The 19,258-nt window shown below is 41.5% G+C and overlaps 1 protein-coding gene across 3 annotated transcripts in view; it reads left to right on the top strand.

The window, feature by feature from the left end:
- pax5 (paired box 5) overlaps positions 1-15,229 on the top strand; it is a 61,149-nt gene extending 45,920 nt beyond the window's left edge. For all 3 annotated transcript variants that reach the window (XM_046413344.1, XM_046413331.1, XM_046413339.1), the window contains exons 8-11: positions 2,841-2,942; positions 5,214-5,300; positions 6,535-6,621; positions 8,725-15,229. In XM_046413344.1, the coding sequence (XP_046269300.1) occupies positions 2,841-2,942; positions 5,214-5,300; positions 6,535-6,621; positions 8,725-8,807 (359 nt within the window). In that variant the 3' untranslated portion in view covers positions 8,808-15,229. The remainder of the gene's footprint in view (positions 1-2,840; positions 2,943-5,213; positions 5,301-6,534; positions 6,622-8,724) is intronic.
- Positions 15,230-19,258: the final 4,029 nt, after the last annotated feature.

Here is a 19,258-nt window from a genome sequence, read left to right as displayed (position 1 = left end):
TTGTCCACTGGAGTGCAAAGGGACACACCATGCGCCCTCTATTCCCTCCAGGTTTGACATATGTTGCTCTGATGGCTGTTTGATGTGGAGGAGTTGGATAGGGAGACAGTAAAAGAGAAAGAGAGGCAGTGGATGCGTGTTCATCTGTAGCCAGCAATCGAGCATGGAGGAGACTTGTACTTGTTCGTTGACCTCTACGGCAAAGCTTTGGAGAACAGATACATCAACACCGCTGGCATACGTATGCACAGATACACTGTCTGCACAAACACACACACACACACCTCAGAGGATCTGGCCCTGTCTGCCCCCTCTAAGTTGGGCTGTGGAGAGTCCATCTCTTCTCTCTTCCACCCTCTCCTCCCTCTCCTCCTTGCCCTGTGCACTGACCCTGAGCGGATGAGTAGCCCGTCTGCACTAATGCCTCGCTGTCGCGTCAAACACCGAGAAAAACTTTACTACACTGAGACAGGAGAGAGGAGGCGGAGAGGGACAGAGGAGGTTGGAGTATAGAGAGAGGATCTGTGCAAGAGAAACACGAGGAGGGAGGGAAGGAGGAGGAAGAGGCAAATATTAAGTGAAGAGGACAGAAATATGAGAGGATGAGACATCGGAGCCTCAGTTGGTTAGTAACCACATGTTTTTCTTTGCTTTCCTCCCTTTCTTCATATCAACCACTTCTTCAACCATTATTTCGTTTCTTCTCCTACTTCTGCTCCCAGTTTTTTAAAAGCTGACTGATAACATATCTTTGGGACTGACCAAAAAAATCATATTTACAAATTTTAAAAAACTGACAGCAATGAATAGTAATTTGTCAAAACATTTACAAGCATTTTTGATGAGGATCCCTTGAATTTGATTTTTGGCCTCCATATTAAAGTATGACAGCTGAAAGGATGCCAGTGTTGGTCGGTCATGTATCTTTTCCCCGAAAGGATACATCCTAATGACTTTGACAATCATCTGGCTTCACCCCTAGTGCCACCAGTAGGTTGGCATTTCTGGTTTTGAGTGAACTATCTCAACAAGTTTTGGATGGATATTTCCCAATATGATGACTTGTAATAACTGGGATCAATTAAAGGGCCGGTTCACCCCCAAAACAAAAATACATATTTCTTCTCTTAATTGCAGTTCTATTTATTCACCTTGATTGTTCTGATGTAAGTTGCCGAGTTCTGGAGATATCAGCTGTGGAGATGTCAGTTTGTAAAGAAAAGGCAGGCTAACTAACTACACTCAGTTAGCTAGCCTGTCGCTTGTGAGTAGACTTACTCTTCCTTCTGCACAGTGACACAGAGAGAAAATAGTTGCTGCGTGAAAGTGCTCACAAAGATTGTTGATTATCTTGACTAACCAGGTCATGATTGAGTTATTTCTGGACACATTCACATTCACTCACACATTCAAATGTTTTTTTTCTCTGTTGGTATAGTTCCATCTAGTTCCATTCATCAATATTCAACACAAGGCAGATATTGGTCCAAAACTCTACAACTCACATCAAAACAATCCAGATGGATAAATAGCCTTACTAAATGACCACCAGCACGGCTAACCCGTAATCTGCATTCTAAACAGGGAATTTCATGTTTGAAAAACAAACTTCACTTTGACCTCACATCTCCAGTCTTCATCGTTAGCTTCCCTCCTCTGTTTAGTTTCACACCCACATCTTTCTCTTCTCTTTGTCTTTTATGCCCTCCTCTCTATTTTCCCATCTCCTCCTCCTCCCTCCTCTCAGTTAGTTAGTGGTGGTTAAGTGGAGGGGAAGTGAATGGGATTGATGGTGTTAGCATCTGAGCTGTTTATGATGATGATAAATGTGTGTGTCCAGGGGGGAGGAGGAGACTGTCGATGCATGTGCGTTTGGTTGTGTGTGTATATGATGATGATGAATGGAGGGCTCCGTCTCCACGCACTCCCAATGTCTACTGCGTGCAAACATAGAGAAATGATTTGGGCCGACACACTGTCATGTAGTCTAATGCAGTTATATATCCAATTCACCAAGTGACAGACAGAGGAAGGAGGGGGGAGACGGTGGTAACGAGAGAAGGGGAGTTGGTAAATTAATACACGTCAGTGGGTGGAAAATATCTGTCAGTGGATAGAAAACAAGGAGAAAAGAAACAAAAGAAAAAGGGACATTATGAATGTGCTTCTGCAAGTATTTTTCAGGAATGATCCTGCAGAGTAGAGTTCAGAGTTCAGAGTTTTCATGGCTTCCATGTCACCATGACCTCCATATTTATGACAGTCAATCTGACAGTGATACACAAATGTTTAAACCCTGTTTTATAGTTGTACAAATATTATAATTCTGTCAAAATAACACATAATGGTAAGAGTCAAATATAACACCTGAAACACAGCACAGTGAAGAAAAGCAATGCACTCTTCCCTTTTTTTTAGCACATATTAATTAAGGAAAAGAAATCACTTTAATCCAATGATGTACAACATTAACTCGGTGCTGCAATAATTAGCCAATTAAGCAATAAGCTGATCGACCGAAAAACAACAGCAACAATAGCAAGAATTTGACTAATCAGCTATTCATTTAAATCACTTTTTAAGCAAAAATGGCAAAAATTCACCTAAACTGAAATGAATTACAATGAAAATAATTGTTAGTCGTAGCCATCAATTAACTGATTATGTGCACTATTAAATAATGTGAAAATAGCAAGCAGGACTAACTAACAGAATAGAGGTAGGAGATACATTACGATGGCAGTAACAGCAGACACTGATGATAATATTGATAGCAGTAGTGGTACTAGTGTATTGATGACAGCATGTGTGTGTGTGTGTGTGTGTGTGTGTAATGACAGGTCGAGACCTAGCCAGCACCACTCTGCCGGGCTACCCTCCTCATGTTCCTCCTACTGGACAGGGCAGCTACTCCACCCCCTCCCTCACTGGCATGGTACCTGGTGAGTAGACACACACACACAGACACACACACACACAGATACAGATTACACTGACTCGAACAATTTCAACTTTTCTCAGTACCAAAAGCGCCATGGCACTTGACTTTCCTTTGCAGTAATTCTGCCACCTCTCTTCATCTGAGCAGATCTACAATTGTGCCTTCATATCTGTTTCAGTTCTCACTGGCTGAATGTGCATGTGTGTAAGTGTGTGTGTCAGCGTGTCTTCGGGGGGGTATACTTAGGTTTGCCACTTCCTCCTCCTTGTCTGTCTATGCTATGGCTGACAGTGCTCCCAGGGGGGTGGCGTGTGTGTGTGCGTTTGTGTGCACCTATATGTGTGTGTGTGTTTGTGCCTGTGCTATGCATGTGTGTGTGTCTCTCTGTGTATCATTAGAAACCAGCCACAGTAGCACAGCTGTCCCTCCTCAACATTAGTAATTTGTTTTTAATGAGAATCACCAGTGACCCACGACTAATTCATTCATTCCCTTCCACTCCGCCTTCTACGGCGCTTTTGTGTTTCAATCCTGGACCGCCATTCTTCTCCTCTCTCTCTCTCTCTCTCTCTCTCTCTCTCTCTTTCTCTCTCTCTCTCTCTCTCTATGAGTCTTGCAGTGGTGCTTGTGGTCAGTGTGAAATATACTGCAGAGAAATAAAGGGAGAAACACAAAAGCAACACAACCGGTGAAACAAAGTCAAAACAATGTTGTTTACAAGTTTCTTGTCTCCGTGATTTCCTGATCATTCGGTCTGTGACACACACATACACTTGTGGGGGCGACACACACACAAGCGCACACACACACACACACTCTCAGTGGACATGTACGTCTAAAGATGGGCAACCCTGTCCCCCTGCACTCACCCCATCCTATCCTCAGGTTTGACAGCATATTTGTGTGTGTGTTTGGGTTGGTGTGTGTTTATGTGTGTGCTGGCATGCGGTTGTTGTGTGTTTATTTTTGACAGTGTGCATGTGTGTGTGTGTGTGTGTGTGTGTGTGTGTGTGTGCGACCTTGACACTGAGCTACACAAGGGAGACCCCTGAGCCTCCTCTCCCCTCCTTCCATCCCCCTTCTCCCCCTCCCTCCCCTCGTCTCCTAAACAACCTGACATGTTGCCGTCACTACAGTGATGACAAGGGGAGGATGTTCGCACCCACGGATGCCATGGAGACCGCATCCCGACCCCACCTGACAGACGCAGCTAAACATACACACACACATAAGCAAACACACAAAAGGAGGTGTGAGAAAGAAAACTTGTACATCCAAATACACACACAAACAGTCTCGACATCTAAATTCTTTTCATTTGAAGCCGCCTGAATCCCCGAGCAGACAGGAAAGAGTGGAGGAGATAATCTCCCAACTCTGCTTCTCCAGCCTCGCCATGTTTTATCTCAGCACTTCTCAGGCAAATTATCCTCCTTTTTGTCCGCTCTGTCTAATATCATACCTTCATTAAGCAAGCAACTCTCTTCAGCTGTTCTTCTTCTCTCCTCGTCTCTCTCTCTCTCTCTCTTTCTGCAGCAGGGGGGCTGACACTCAGAGGGGGTGTAGAGGAGCAGTGAGGCAGAACCGACAGAACGAGAGGGAGAGAGGAGCGTTGGGGCGGGGGGTGGGGTGCATCAGGGTCTGTGACTGTCAGCTATGGGAGAGGGATCCCCCGGGAGGAGAGAAGGTTCAGGAGAAAAGAAAGAAAGAGCGAAAAGAGTGAAAAACGAGAGCAAGTCAGCAGAGAGATGGAAAAAGAGGAGAAGAAATAGGGGAGAATGTTGTTTTGATGTGAAGGGTGACGGGCGGGCTGTAGTCAGGCAGGCCAGACGACAAGAGAGAAAAAAAAAAGAGAAAGGGGTGAAAGGAAGAGTAGGAGGCTAAGACAAGAGGAAGAGTAGACCCCAGACAGTATGTAGTAAATGAGGGAGAAAAGCTAAGCTATCATCCACTGTATGGGAGGATCACTAAAGTCTTGCTGAGATCTCCAGTTCAGTCACTCTCGACTGTCTCAACTAGTCTGCAAACAGTTCCACTGAAAATGAAGGACAGGTTAAAGCTTCACTGTATCTGCTGTCTGAACAAGTCCTTCAAACCAAATGATAACGTTCATTATTTGTCACTGCCTTTACAAACAAGCCACCTGCCACCATTGTGCTGAATATGATCCAAACCAGCAACTTCAGCTCAAAATGTTATGACCTCAGTAAAACATCCCCTTCCTCTGTTGTTTCTGAACGTGCTCCATTTCTTGTTTTGTGCTTCCTTTCAGGGGGAGATTTTTCCGGAAGTCCGTATTCCCATCCCCAGTATTCCACGTACAATGAATCGTGGAGATTTCCTAACCCCAGTTTATTAGGTAGGTGTGCCCAGTATCTCTGCACCCAGTTCTGCTCACCAGAACTGGATCAATAATTGTTTCAGTGACTTTCATTTCATTCTACCTCACATCCCAGCTCCAGCCTCTCTAATACTCTCTTGTAATATGCTGTATCTTTCATGCTCCACTGTTCATTTTGTCATTACATTACATTTCATTCTGTATTGTACTATACAGTACAATACATCATAGACATACTAATGGCTCTTTGGAGGGATTTTTTTAAAGACTGGCAATTTAGGGTGTGAATGGATTTGAAGAAAAGGGAAGACAGACATAGAGAGACGGGGGTTGGGGCAGATTAATAGGCATTTATCTGCATAAATCATCAGGATTTCAGGATGCCATGTTATACAGTTATTGTGGAGGAAGTTCCCTCTGACTACTTATTTTTTTATTTTTCATGCACTCATTCTCACTTTAATAGTGAAGACCGAGCAGAATTCAGCACCAGAAATACAGAAAAAGATGTTTCCTGTTGAATGATTAAAACCTGTTGTCACATTTTACTGTGGCTTAAAACGTTTCCTCTACTTTTCCGCCAGGGCTGAGTTATATTACAATAAAATACTATGTCTGGTGTATGAGGCCACTGTGGATAATGTTGCAGAGTAGGACTGCTTTATGCACAATGATTTCTTTGGTATTTGATCTACAGGAAAATTTATTCATAATTTCTCAATTGGTTTTCCAAAAAATTTATACCATCATCGTATCTCAATATCCTCATATAAAATTATCTATCCCATGATAGACGATTTTATTGACTACCTATATTTCACACTTTGGTCATTCTTCCACCAGCTAGAAGCTAAAGCATCAGGATTCATGGTCTTAGTGCATCACTGCTATTGACCAGTTAACGACAAAATCCATCAATCGCCATTAATTTAAGATGAGACAAGTAAAACTTCAACTTTAAAGAACTGTGATTGCAAATGTTACACTGAAAGACATCCCAACACTGTCTTCACATCTCTGCATCAGTGTTTAAGAGTAAAAAATTAACCCTGATCCAAAAACTGGTCAGTGTCAAAGTCATTGTCTTGGGAACCATTTAATGGGTCACGTTTAAAGGTGAAGTGGTCAGGGGGTGGTGGTGTAAAGGTCAATAGGTGAGAAGGGTCAGTGGCGTGCTGACCTATAGTGTGCCCCCACCCTTTCCTCTCCTCACCTCTCGTTTCCCTCCTTCCCCCCACTCCTCTGTCCCCAGTGTTTCAGCAGGATTATGGGTCTCTCCTGGGGACGGAAATCGGCTGCTCCTCCAGTCTCTTCACCAGCCAGGCAGGACAGATGCAAGGTAGGTGGAGAAAGAACGAAAGAAAGAAGGAACGAAAGAAAGAAACAGAGAAAGCAAATTAATAAGTAAACTAAAATGCAATGATGAGACAAAATGATGGTGGGGAAGAAGAGGAAGAGATTTTAAAGGAGGTTAAGTATGATAACGGACGAGCAGCCACAAAATATGAGAACAAGATGCACATTAGGAGATACTGAAAGATTTAACATTGATGGTTGAGAGCCTGAGATGCGGAGGAAAGGCAGTGAAGGGAGGATGGGAGTAGAGGTGAAAAATGAAAGAGAAGTGGGTTTAAAAAAATAGGCAAAAGGGGAGCGAGGGTGTCTGAAGTCTTGACTGAGACTAAATAGTTTGTCAGTCCAGCTTAATGCCTCACTTCCCCAAAGAGCCTCCTGAGATTACCTGGACTTTGGACAGACATAACCTGTCAACACACAGCTGGCCTGATTGATGGAAGTGACAGAGACAAGTTTGTATGTGTGCGTGCATGTGTGTGTGTGTGTGTGTGTAGAGGTGTTTTTTCTGTGTGTATTAAGGTGTGTGGGTTTCTGTGTGTCTTCGGGGTTACAGTATTGAATTGACCTCTTCCCTGAGGAGAGAATAGACTCAAGGGATCAGAGGTAGTAGAGCTGTACTCAGTGTGTCAGCTTAGACTGTCACTTAGATAGTGTGTGCGTGTGTGCGTGCGTGTGTGTGTGTGTGTGTGTGAAAGCGAGAGAGTGAAGGTAAGGCGAGAAGAGTGACAGAAAGTACACTGAGTTCATTTTATTGGTTGTACACGACAAGGAGACTAATTTTTTCTGTCATTAGCTTCATCAGCACATGTCATCTCATCCCTGCCTTTGACTACTCATATTCAAAGTAAAATATAATCTGAACAGAAAATTGAAGCTGCTCGTTTCACATTTACACAGCATTTCAGTAACCCCAAGTAGTGAAAGGATAATTCAGATTTATTACAACTTGGGTCTCATTTTTTTCTTTGTCATTTTAACCATCATTCCTATCGGTTATAAGAAATTACACTCGCCAAGTTAATTGCTCAGATCTGCGAACGTGACATTTGTACAGAAGTCCAATGGAAAAAGACCAGAAGCACAAGACAGTCGAACAAGTTTTAAAGAAATTGCTTCAAGTTAGTGTGAGCACATCCCAACATATCAGGTGCCTAGGCAACAAGTAAAAAAAAAAGCAATAAAGTGCCCACACACTGAATAGATGCACTAAAAAAGATTTATTAATTTATGGCATACTGACACGACATCTTATCAGGTAATCTAATCACCAGCTAGTCGGTGGTAAACAAAGTGGAACTTTTAGCACCCTGAGAGTCAGCAGTTTCCCTCAGGAGTAAGACATCTCAGCATCAGGTGGCCAGGAACACAACTTTAAATGAATAGTAATGTTTCTCTGTGTGTAGACCTACTGGACAGAATGGCAACCAACAATTTGTTTCATTACCAATACATCTGCAGATTACTTGTACAATTAATCGATGAATTATTTGGTCTATAAAATGTAAAGAAATTGTGAAAAATGCTCATCACAATTTCCCAGAACCCAAAGTGTCATCTCCGAATGTTTCTTTTGCTCAAGCAACAGTCCAGAACCGATACGTAACCAACGGCTGTTTGGGTATCATAACTCCAGATTCTATGAGTATAGGCATACAGTAGAGAATCTCCATTTATAATCATGAACAACAAAAGCAACTTGTTACATTTAAGAAGCTGGAGCCAGCAAATATTAACGTTTTTCCATGAAAAATGAGTGAAATGATGAATCAATCAACAAAATTGTTTTCAACTAATCATCGCAGCATTAACCACTGGATCTGTAGGCAACTGTTTGCTAACATGTTCATTATATCAACATATGCACAGCTGGTTGTGCAGCCCCAAGTGGCCAGAAATTGAATTCACGGGTGTTTAAATAATCTGGTTAAACTGTCAGCTTCATAGTAGATGTTTCCAGACAAAACTATAAAAACACGACCCAAGTTGCAGAAAACAGTCTTTCAACAAATTTCGTTTTCGTTCAATGTTCAATATTCCATGTTTTTAGTTTTATATAAAAGAACTGAATGTTTGTGTTTCTTCTCAGGGTCACCGTACTACTATAGTGCAACATCACGGGGGGCGGGCCCTGCTGCCACTGCAACAGCCTCCGCCTATGACCGCCACTGACCCCTCCCTCTGAGAGAAGAGGAGGATAAGGAGAAAGGGATGAGGGAGGGAGGCATGGATAGCACCAGCACTGCTCAGTACAAACCTGCCTGCACCTGGATGGCAATGAGGATGAAGATTTCAAGTTTTTGACGTCAGTGAAACCTGTATTTTCTTTGATTGACACTTAAGCCAACACAGACAAAATGTATGGGTATTAAATTACCGGTAAGGCACTGTCAGTAACTGATTCAGAAGATTTTGTAAGCACGTAAATTTGGATCCTCTCATTATATATCAAGGCTTGATATTCCTACCTTGCTCTTAACCGGTCATCTACAAATCCAAGACGTCTTTGGAGCAGTGATTGAAACGGTATTGTGATCTTCTGGGTAAAATGTTGTGTTTTTAGGTTGGGAATTTTTTTTGATTAAATTCTTTGAACTGATGAGAGTATATTCACTTTTTCAAACAAGCAGTCCTTTTATGCCCTAACATCAATCAATCAATTTTCTATGCCATGCTACGGTGAAGTAAAGACAATCCAATTCCCATAACTTTAAATGACCAAAACGAACCATATCATTATCACGTTAGTCTCTTTGCTATAGATTCCACACATTTCCCGTGAGATCACAATACTTAAGAAATGGGATATTCTACTTTTTAAATAGGAGTCTTCAGTTACAATTGACCTTTGCTAAGCCCCATTAGTTAGTGTTGTTTTTCTTGTCTCGCATATGCGGTTTACAATGATCATGCTTACAGATTTACCATTAAAACTTAGTGACTTTGAAAAACAATGTGTCCGTAATTCCAAGGAGGGGTATTCCAGCCAGAAGCCATTGATTTTGTTGACTAAAATTACAACTCTTTGTACAACTAGTTAGCTAGTTTATTAAGTTAATAACTTTAGGTGAATTACTCCAAATACAATAAAAAACAGAATAGTCACAGTCACAGACCTGATTATATCCAGGATACACAATGAGTGTGTTCGTTATAAACAAGACCTTTTCTTTAACATTATTTGTAACCTTACAAGCTAATGTGATTAGTTAATGAGATCAGAAAAGAAATTCTGACGTAGTGAGCAATATCACAAACTACTTACTTTGGCTAACTCTGCTATTACTTAAAATGTTGCTCTTAAGATCATTTTTATTATTATCTTTAGCATGTATGTAATTAATAATTCATTAGCAGGCAATAAACATGTTAAAGAAGCAAAAATGAATCACATATTTAATCATGTGGCTGTTCTAGACTTCCCAAATTTTATCATACCAAACAGATCAAATTCTGATAATAAGTTATTTGCAAGGTTTGTGATGCTCAAAAAAATTATCACCGTTTTACAGCTGCTTCTTACTCGATGAAAGCTTATGGTAAAAGGGCTCGTTGGTCCCCTGTGCATCACAAGACATTGTAATTACATGTTTTGTCAAAGTTTCTTCAAAGCTTGGCACTCTTCCTGGGGACTTGGCTGTGAATAGATACGCTTGTTAAGCTATGATAGGATAATGGTTCTTTGTGGGTGGGGTTTAGCAAATGGTCAATTTCAGCAGATGTAGTCAGATCCCAGTGTGTCCCAAACTATATCCTAATATCCACTTATACATTCAAAGTGGTTTGAATGCCACTGACTGACAGGTAGGCCTTTCTGTAAAGCACAGCCTAAAATCTGAGCCTTCAACTGTAAAATGAACAATATACACGTTGACATTAGACCAAGATCAAATTCACCAGGGAGTGTTTTTGTATAGAAAGGTGCTATCCTAGCTCCCCAGCCAAGATTTAGTCCTGATCAAGAGCTATTTATAATGGAGGAGACACAGAGTAATATATTGAGAAGCTTTTCTGCGCTGCACTCCGTGATATGAGTGAATGCCTGTAATGATTTATATATGTGTCACACTGTTGTGCTAGAATAGTGATGATTATGATGACAACGATGCAGTGAAATATGAAATCTTAATCTTTCAGTACGAAAATAAGTCTTTGTTTATAAATATGGTCCGATTGCGATTTTCCTGTTTATAGTTTGTTTCCTGGTATCAGTTGACACAGATGCCGTTGAATAAGATGCCATTTTTATCTGCTTCCTGAATATTGAAAAGAAAAGTCTGGAAACAGTAGTTGCATCTCAAAGTCAAGGAAGGATCCTCAAACGGCTGAATTTCAAGGATTCTATGTCGTCAAATGTCGCTGAAGGACTGTTCCAATGTTCAGGATGTATGTCCTCTGAAAGTACCCACAATTCTACGTGCACAGTCCTTCTTTTTAATGATGAGTCATAACCGGGTGGAGCTCTATCGTCACCAAATGTTGTCTATGCGTATGATGCTATGCCGGCCTTTTTAAAAATGGTGAATGACAGCGAAGGAGCAGTGTTGCAGATGGTGCAATATGCATTTAAAATGGGACCTTTTCAATGACGCAATGATTCAGTCTCACTAGCCTGTTTCAAATTATGTGTTTCAAAATAAAGAATCTTGCCAGTCCTCCGTAGGACCCGACTCGGAAGGACCATCATAGCAAGGGACCATCCTTGACTTTGAGAAGCAGTTAGTGGCACCCTCTCTTTCTCTCTCGCTCTCGTTCTCTCTTTAATCTCCCCAAAGATGGCCCCCCCCAGTGGATCGGCTGACTAACTACAAAAGCACAAAGAGACTCAATCATCATTCAAAGGCGCCAGTTATTTTTTGACTTCATTTTCAGAATCATTAAGTACTTCTTCTTCCTCCTCCTCTTCTTTTTCTCCCCTTTATTAGTGCTTGTCCTTGTGCTGTTTGCCATCCTGAAATGGTTTCTATAAAAGCATTGCTTTTTGCGTGAAAAAGGTGAAACTGTTTTCTTTACGTTTTTCTTCTACATCAGTTCTGCGCTGTGACAATGTATGACACCAGGGTTGAGGCCTTACCCATCGTGTACAGACAAAGTAGGACCAATTTGCCCATGAGCACTGATCTGAAATCAGTGTGTTAGCCCTCTCAAATATTTGAGAGGCCCACGGTGTTGATCTTGCAAGGGGGCAATATTGTCCTTAACCTGTACTTAGCTTCCTGTCTCACTTCTGTCCATACAAGATTTGTACAGTAATCAGTGAATGAGAAGAGAAGTCACAATGTCAATAGCAATTTCAAGTATTCACATTTGAATTTAGATTTTAGTGATGAAGTTTTCTTTACAATAAAAAAAGACTAAGAGGTATGTGGTGTTGTTTTAGCCATTGTCTGCAAGTGTTTACATATCTTTAGTTCCTTTGTTTGTTTTGGGTATGTGTGGCTGACCGTAGCACTCATTGCTACCGTGTATTTTTACTAGCTAACATATTGGAGGCACCAAATCTGCAATGTGAGGCGTAAAATATAGCTATATAAACATATACTTATAAACACTGAACAAAGCTGTTAGCTTCTCAATCTTTGTTGTGTCTGGGTTTTGAAATAGTGATAGAGTGGATCCTTTTACATTTGTAGACCTTAAAAGTTGTGCGCTCACAACTCTAAAGAAGATTCTTATGATGGCTCGCCCGCTGTGCTGCCAGCATGCACCACAGCAGGAGCCTTTCCTTATTTCTGTCGTTCTCTCTTGATCTTTATGAGGCATTATTGAACCTGAACCACACCAGCTGAAAACAAGGACAGTGCCTTTAGTTTTATATGTCAACACCCCCCGCCCCGTCGACTGACCACACATCGCTCAAAATGACATTCAGTGTCCCTCTGAAAACTCTGCCTGTGCGAACACAAGGCTGTAGATTATGTAAGGCATTCCACAAAGCACTGGTAGTAATTTAAGTACTAACATCATATAATAATTTACATACTCTACCAAGAGAAGCATTGCATCTCTGGTTACAGGACCTAGCCTTGATGCAGTGCCCTGTAGATACACATCATGGTTTGGCACTGATATTTCAGCCACAGATTGACTCATAAGGTTTGTGACATGGATAATGTTGAAAATGCAAACTCATCTGATGGAAAATCCTCTTAACAATCCACTAACAATGTGAAGCTGCTGGAAAATAACAAAAAAAGCCTATTTGGTTAAAGTCAGTATAAGTCATGTAAAAATCAAAGCACAGTCGGTCCTGCCACTGATAGCCTGAAGATGCATAAATGAGGTTACAGTTTTAATCGCTAGTATTTCAGCAGTATAGTTTTGAGCCACCAGTGAGTGAAGAGCAGCTCTTCAGTGAGGGAACAAAGAAACAGTCCTGCGTTGTAATGACTTTAACACAAGAGTCATTTTCTGATGGAATAGATAGAGATTTTAACTGTGCAACTATTTCATGATTTGCTATGAAGTTTGGTATAAACATGCATGGTTCTCAGAGGACCCAAAGCCCAGGCTAACTGTAGTGTTACCATAGGGTAGGCATATGGTTTTGAGTGAAAAGTCTCAATAACTTTAGAGGGATTGCCATAAAATGTTGTTATACACATTCATGATTCCATCGGGATAAATAGCAATAACTTTGATGATCCCCTGACTTTTCATCTCAACATCATAAAGTCAAACTTTGAATTTGTCTGATACTTTGATTCATGCTGATGTTGAAGATATCGAACAAACTATACATTTGCATGTTAGAACTGGTATTGTAAGTATATTACAAGTACTCAGTGCCAGAGCCACCGCCATAGCTCTAGACTCTTATGACAAAGATTTCCAACCAAACACTCAGTTTAAATTTTCAATATTCTTCCGCTGCAAATTTCAAGAGTGAATGTCTGGCTGAAATGTCTAAGTTCTCTGAGATATTCATGTAGGACCATGATATGTGATAAATGTTCCTGGGTCAGAGTTAAACAGGTCCCACCGGCTTCACCATGATTGAACACTAAAGAAAAAGGCACAAAATATATAAAACAGCCAAGTAAGTTACAGATATATTAAATGTCTGTTCATTAATTCAAACAGAGTATCTTTTAAAAGAATTGCACCCCATTTTCAAACACACACACACACACACACACACACACAACACTGTAAACATGAGGAAATATTGATTGAAAGTCGTTCTCCTTGAGTAGGTGAATCCAGTCCACCAAGCCGGCCAAATTCAACACCCGTTCTCCAGTGTAGCCAAGAATCCAGTGAAACATTAACAGGATTATTTGTTAACTATGCATCTCATAGTGACACAGCTTGCCTTGCCATTGCTTTGACCTAATTGGTTCACATGGGGAGAGAATGGGTTCTCATTGGCCCGCGGGCGTTTCGATTGGCAGCCGTGACATTGACTTGCAGCTATGAGAGGGGACTGTGATTGTGGGTGGTACAGCAGGAAGCTTGGCGGGGCCACACACACACACACACAAACACACACATGCACACACATAAATATAAGAACAGAGGCACACACACCCTCCCTTTGTCCTTTGAGGAGTGGTGATCGCCCCTCCTCTCATGCCCCTGTGTTCCCCAGGGGAGGCCAAACCTGCTGTGCCATCAGAAGCTCATCCCGTCTCTTTTCTCCCCCTCCCTCAACCCTAATCTCATCATATCTTGTGCACTCGTCTTCCCCCCATCTCTCCCCTCTCCCCTCCTGTAGTACTGACACACCACCAGGATCCATCAGGATTAGGAATATTAAAAGTATTCTGTTGATTTCAGGCCTGTGACCTTCCTCAAAAACAGGTCCTCCCTCTTTCTTTAAACAGTCCCATTAGTCCTTCTTTCCCTCTCCTTTCTTACTTCTCTCACTGACTATTCAGACGTGATGCTCACTGTCCTGTCAGAAATTCTGCATGGGAATGAAGCAGTGGTGTTTTGTGCCAAAGCGAGGTCATTTCAATGGCAATATCGCTGCCAGTATTTTTTATTTGGCCACGAATATTCTGCGAGAGTATACCACATATTCTCCTTTCTTCTCATGTACCTAAAAAGAGCATTTAAAACACACAAAGAAACACAAGTTTCAGATCAAACAAAGATGATCCATTTCCAGCTTTACTGCAGTTTACTGTCCATGAAAATACAATCGCATTCGGATTCTTTTTCTTCTTCTTTTCATATTTATCCCAGCTCCGAATCAAATAGGAAACTGAAATAAATGCAAATGAATTTTTTTTCTTTATTATGATTTCTCACCGAGCGCGCGCCGCATGACTGTATCTCAATATGAATCCATGAAAATGGCTACTGCCTTCGTGAAACCTGAGGGGATTTCAGCATCACATCTTGACAGCAATTAGTGGCACAATCTGTTTCATGCTTGCTGATATAACTAGGCTCTGGACAGATCTCATACTGAAGTGTTACAATGTTCTGTACATCTTAATATTATTCAACTGTGGAAGAGGAGAAATACACAGGACTCAGTCTACAAAAATCAACTGTGCTTTTTAAGCAGATGTTTCAATCAAAAAAAAAAAAAAAAGATAACATGATTTTTCACCTTACTGTGGCCTTTCGTGTAACAATCTGGAGTTTTTTGTGTCCATGGCTTCCTATCTGGGGTGTTAAAGAAATCTTTATATCTGTAATGTTTTGGTAAAAAATAAAAAATAAAAAGAGCAAACAATAGACAGAAAGAAATACAGCAGAATGCAAAGACAAAATTAGATTTCAATGAATCAGCTTGCTCTACTCTACAAAATCAAAATGCGACAAAAAAGATAAAACATATCTGTAACATTCACCAAAGCCTGTTCATGCCTGTTTTAAATGATAGATTCTTGTACAAAAACCATATAAAATAGCAGAAAAGACTTACAGATACAGACACAAAATGAAGATAAGAAATGCCTTCGAATATTCTGGAGGGGAGGATTTAAAAAAAGTAAAAAGAAATGCTTCTTTAAGAAAATGTGTATGTTTTTTATTCAATTTTCTAGTAGTTGCAAACAAAACTTGGTGTTTTTTCTCTTTGTGTGTTGTGTGTTGTCTTAATATTTGAATGTATTTTACTGCAGTGCGAATTTGCCAAAGATATCATATCACTTGAGTTCTCTCTTTTATTGTTTTGTTTTGTTTTTTTGTTCCTGAATTGTGACCAATTTTGTTCAGAAAACTGGAAATAAATGGTGAATTTGATATTATGCTTATTTTTCATATTTTTATTGTTAATATTATTGTTATTTTATTTCCTGGTTTTGAGTTGACTGTGAATTATTAAATTGCAGTTTGCTTGATGCATCTCTTCATACTCAGTCTGTGTACCTGTCCATCCGTCCACCTGAGTGACTGTTGTTGGTGAATTATTATGTACCTGTAATGTGAAGCTAAGAAGTAATTATTTGTAAATATTTGCCATAATTTTATTGGTCCTTCAGAATAAAAAAAATAATTTTTTGGAAGTTAAAGGTCCTGGGTCAGTACTTAGCAGCACATGTGATTTTCTATCCAAGTCAACATGCATACAAACAACAACACACACTCATACTTATTGCTGGTAAATAAAAGCCACATTCCTTAACATCCAGTGTCAGTCTGGACTTCTAGAGCAGGAGGCTGTTTGTATCTCAGTGTGACCCTGCCACACAGCTTTCGTCCAGGGGACACAGACCTCATCTCAGAGAGTCTGTCTGGAACTGAGTGGGGGGTGAAGGGGCAGAGCTAAACCCCCTCCCTCTCCTCTCCGAAAGCACCCTGAGAGAATGGAGTATCCCAGTGCTGCCGTCTTGGCTGCTGGCCGAGTCCAGGAGGGGGCAGAGGTGTGTATGTGTGTGTGTGTGTGTGTGTGTCTGTAGAGGAAAGGAGGAGATGGAGCAAGGGGGAGAGGGGTGATAATAAGACACAAGACACAACATGGAGACAACACACCATACACAGAAAACAGCACAAACCCAGCTTGAGACACAGGCCGGGCTGTTGGGCAGCTTGGGTTCCTGCCCAGGACACCAGAATGGCACAGTGCATTTTTGTGTGTGGATGTGTGTGTGTGTGCGTCCAAACTCGTTTTGGTTACTGGCCAACAAAAGGCATTACTGTGAGGTCATATAAAAACACATCGTATGGCACGTGCCATTCGCACTTAATTTTCACACTTGAATGAAATTTGACAACAGCTGTATGCTACTGGGCTTCTGAGGGAAGAAACTGAGATGTGGCTCCTCGTGGACCTTCTGCATGTTTCCTCATCCTATTTATTTACCCCCAGAGTCCAAGAAACAAACCAACATTCCCATGCCAACATACTTCTATTCCCCAGGTTTACAGTGTCAGATAGATGCACTGGTCATGGGAGGCACTACACAGTCTGTTAAATAAGCTGTGAAATGTCCTGTATAGCTTTGGTGGGAGCTTTGCCCAGTCTGACAATACTGGGAAGGGGGCATGAAGTTTGAGAGACGTGGGTGTTGTGTTATGCAAACTGTGGGACCTTTTTGGAATTTGGTCTTCAACGACATTCAGTGTCAGGTGCAGACCTGATAGGATATGTCAAATCAACATCTGCCTGAAAAATGAGGGTTTACCAGTGTTCACTTAGTTAGAAAGCAGTGCCACACCTTCAGCCCTCTTTACTTCCTGCCTATTACTCCAGATTACATAACATGAATAGGTACTGACATGTTCTACCTCCCCTCCCTCTACTCTTTCTCCTCCTCCTCTAGCTTCCTATACAAGAGCAGGAGATAGACAACAGTGGTACTTATGGAGGCCAAGAAGTCATGCAAATTAACGTCACTCAGCATCAGTATTTTTTGGCCCTCCAGAGCCCCTGTAGGGAGAAGGCATGGGGCCAACTGAGCATAATTGGGCCTCAGCTGATTAGCGAAAAGGGGCTCATGCAGGAAAGAGTGTGTGTGGGGAGGGGGGGCTGACAAGAAGAAGAGATGCACAAGAGATATTAGAAAGGAGAGAGCAGGGCCTTTGAATCAAACAGGAGGAGAGGGAAGAGGAAAACTGACAAAACATACAGGAGAAGAGGATGGAGCGGGGAGTGTGATAATACATGTCTTGCATATTCATGACTGCTCCTGTGTTTGCTGCCCTTCTCTCACTGCCATCTTTGCTGTCTTTCTACTCAACACTGTTCATCTCCACGTGTGCATTTGTCTTGTATTCATATGTTGTTTGTCTGGGTGTAGCAACATCACTGAAAATGTGCAATAGACTTGTAAATGTAATCCATTATTTATAACATGGTTCTTTCTGGGCCTGATTTCTGGGAACGATTATTAGTAATCAAGGGGATTGATAGCATTTAAAAAACACATTTCAGACATGTGCACAGCTTGACCTAACAAAAAGGTGTTTTAGATAATCAAGACGAGTTTGACTACATCTCGAAGCCCAAACTCTTTCGCTGAATGAGTCATCACCCAATGACATTTGTGACCTGTGATGAGGAACTATAGGCTGACATTGCTTTATTTCAAGTGGTCACAAGGAGGCCTTAGTCTCTCTTTCACATGTATTTGCATGCCACCTGTTTGTACCATCACCTTTTATCAGTTAGTTTTATTAGTGTGCCGCTCGAGCAAGTCTTTTTTAAAGATTCCCAGAGTTGGAAAGCAAAAAGCCAGTCCTCTGCTGTTCTCACTGTTGGCTCATCAAATGAACAGAAACTCTCTGACAGACTCACAACGAAAAAAATCTGGTTTGACCTTATCACAGAAGACATTTGGACCTCATAGAAAGAGCTTTTACATGCCTCTCATTGCCCTTTACAGCAACGTCCATGTTCACACACACACACACACACACAGACTGAAGTCACAGAGATGATGATTACACAGAGACAGAAGTAAAGATGAGAGGGCCTTGTATAGAGTGCTAAGGTGCTGTGTTTCAGTCATTAAGACCCCCCTTGGACACCAGAAATGACGAGACACGTCGTTCCATGTAAAGTTTTTTCTCCCCCTCGCACCGTCACTCACAATCACTCTCTCACACAGATACTACATGTAACAAATGTCAGACAGTGTGTGTGTAGGAGTGTGTCAGCGTGTGCATGTCAGACCATTGACAGGCATGGAAGCAGCTTGTTGAACTAATAGTCTAACTAATGTGTCTACATCCCCTACCTCCCTCCTTACCCCACACCCCCACCCCCCACAAAACTGACATTTATGAACAGAGCAGAGAAAGGAGAAAGGGAGAGGAAAAAGAGAAAGGAGGGGAAAAAAATGGGAAGAGGAATGCGTTGACAAGCGGCAGACCCTCTCGCCCTCCCATCTGACTCTGTCTATCTCCACTTCGCTCCCTGAGGGTTTGTCTCTGAGGATAGTGCTATGATGAATAGGCCTGTCTAAGCTAACCTAGCAGAGACCAATTAGAGAGAGAGAGAGAGAGAGAGAGGGGTGAAGAAGAAGAAGAAGAAGAAGAAGAAAAATAGAAACAGAAAAACAATGAGGGAAACTGAAGCAACGGGAGAGCAAAAGACAGAGAGGGAAAAGAATAAAGGGAGGGAAGGGCAGATAGGTTAAAAAGGAGATAGGAGGATGGGGTAAAGAGGAAAGTTTAAGGCAATGCATGTTGGGAGTACTATGTACTATGTGTGTGTGTGTGTG

Source organism: Scatophagus argus, chromosome 2, assembly GCF_020382885.2.
Source record: "Scatophagus argus isolate fScaArg1 chromosome 2, fScaArg1.pri, whole genome shotgun sequence".
NCBI classification, from domain to species: Eukaryota; Metazoa; Chordata; class Actinopteri; family Scatophagidae; genus Scatophagus; species Scatophagus argus.
The sequence above is the reverse complement of the archived record's forward strand: the minus strand, read 5'-3'. Positions and strand labels throughout refer to the sequence as shown.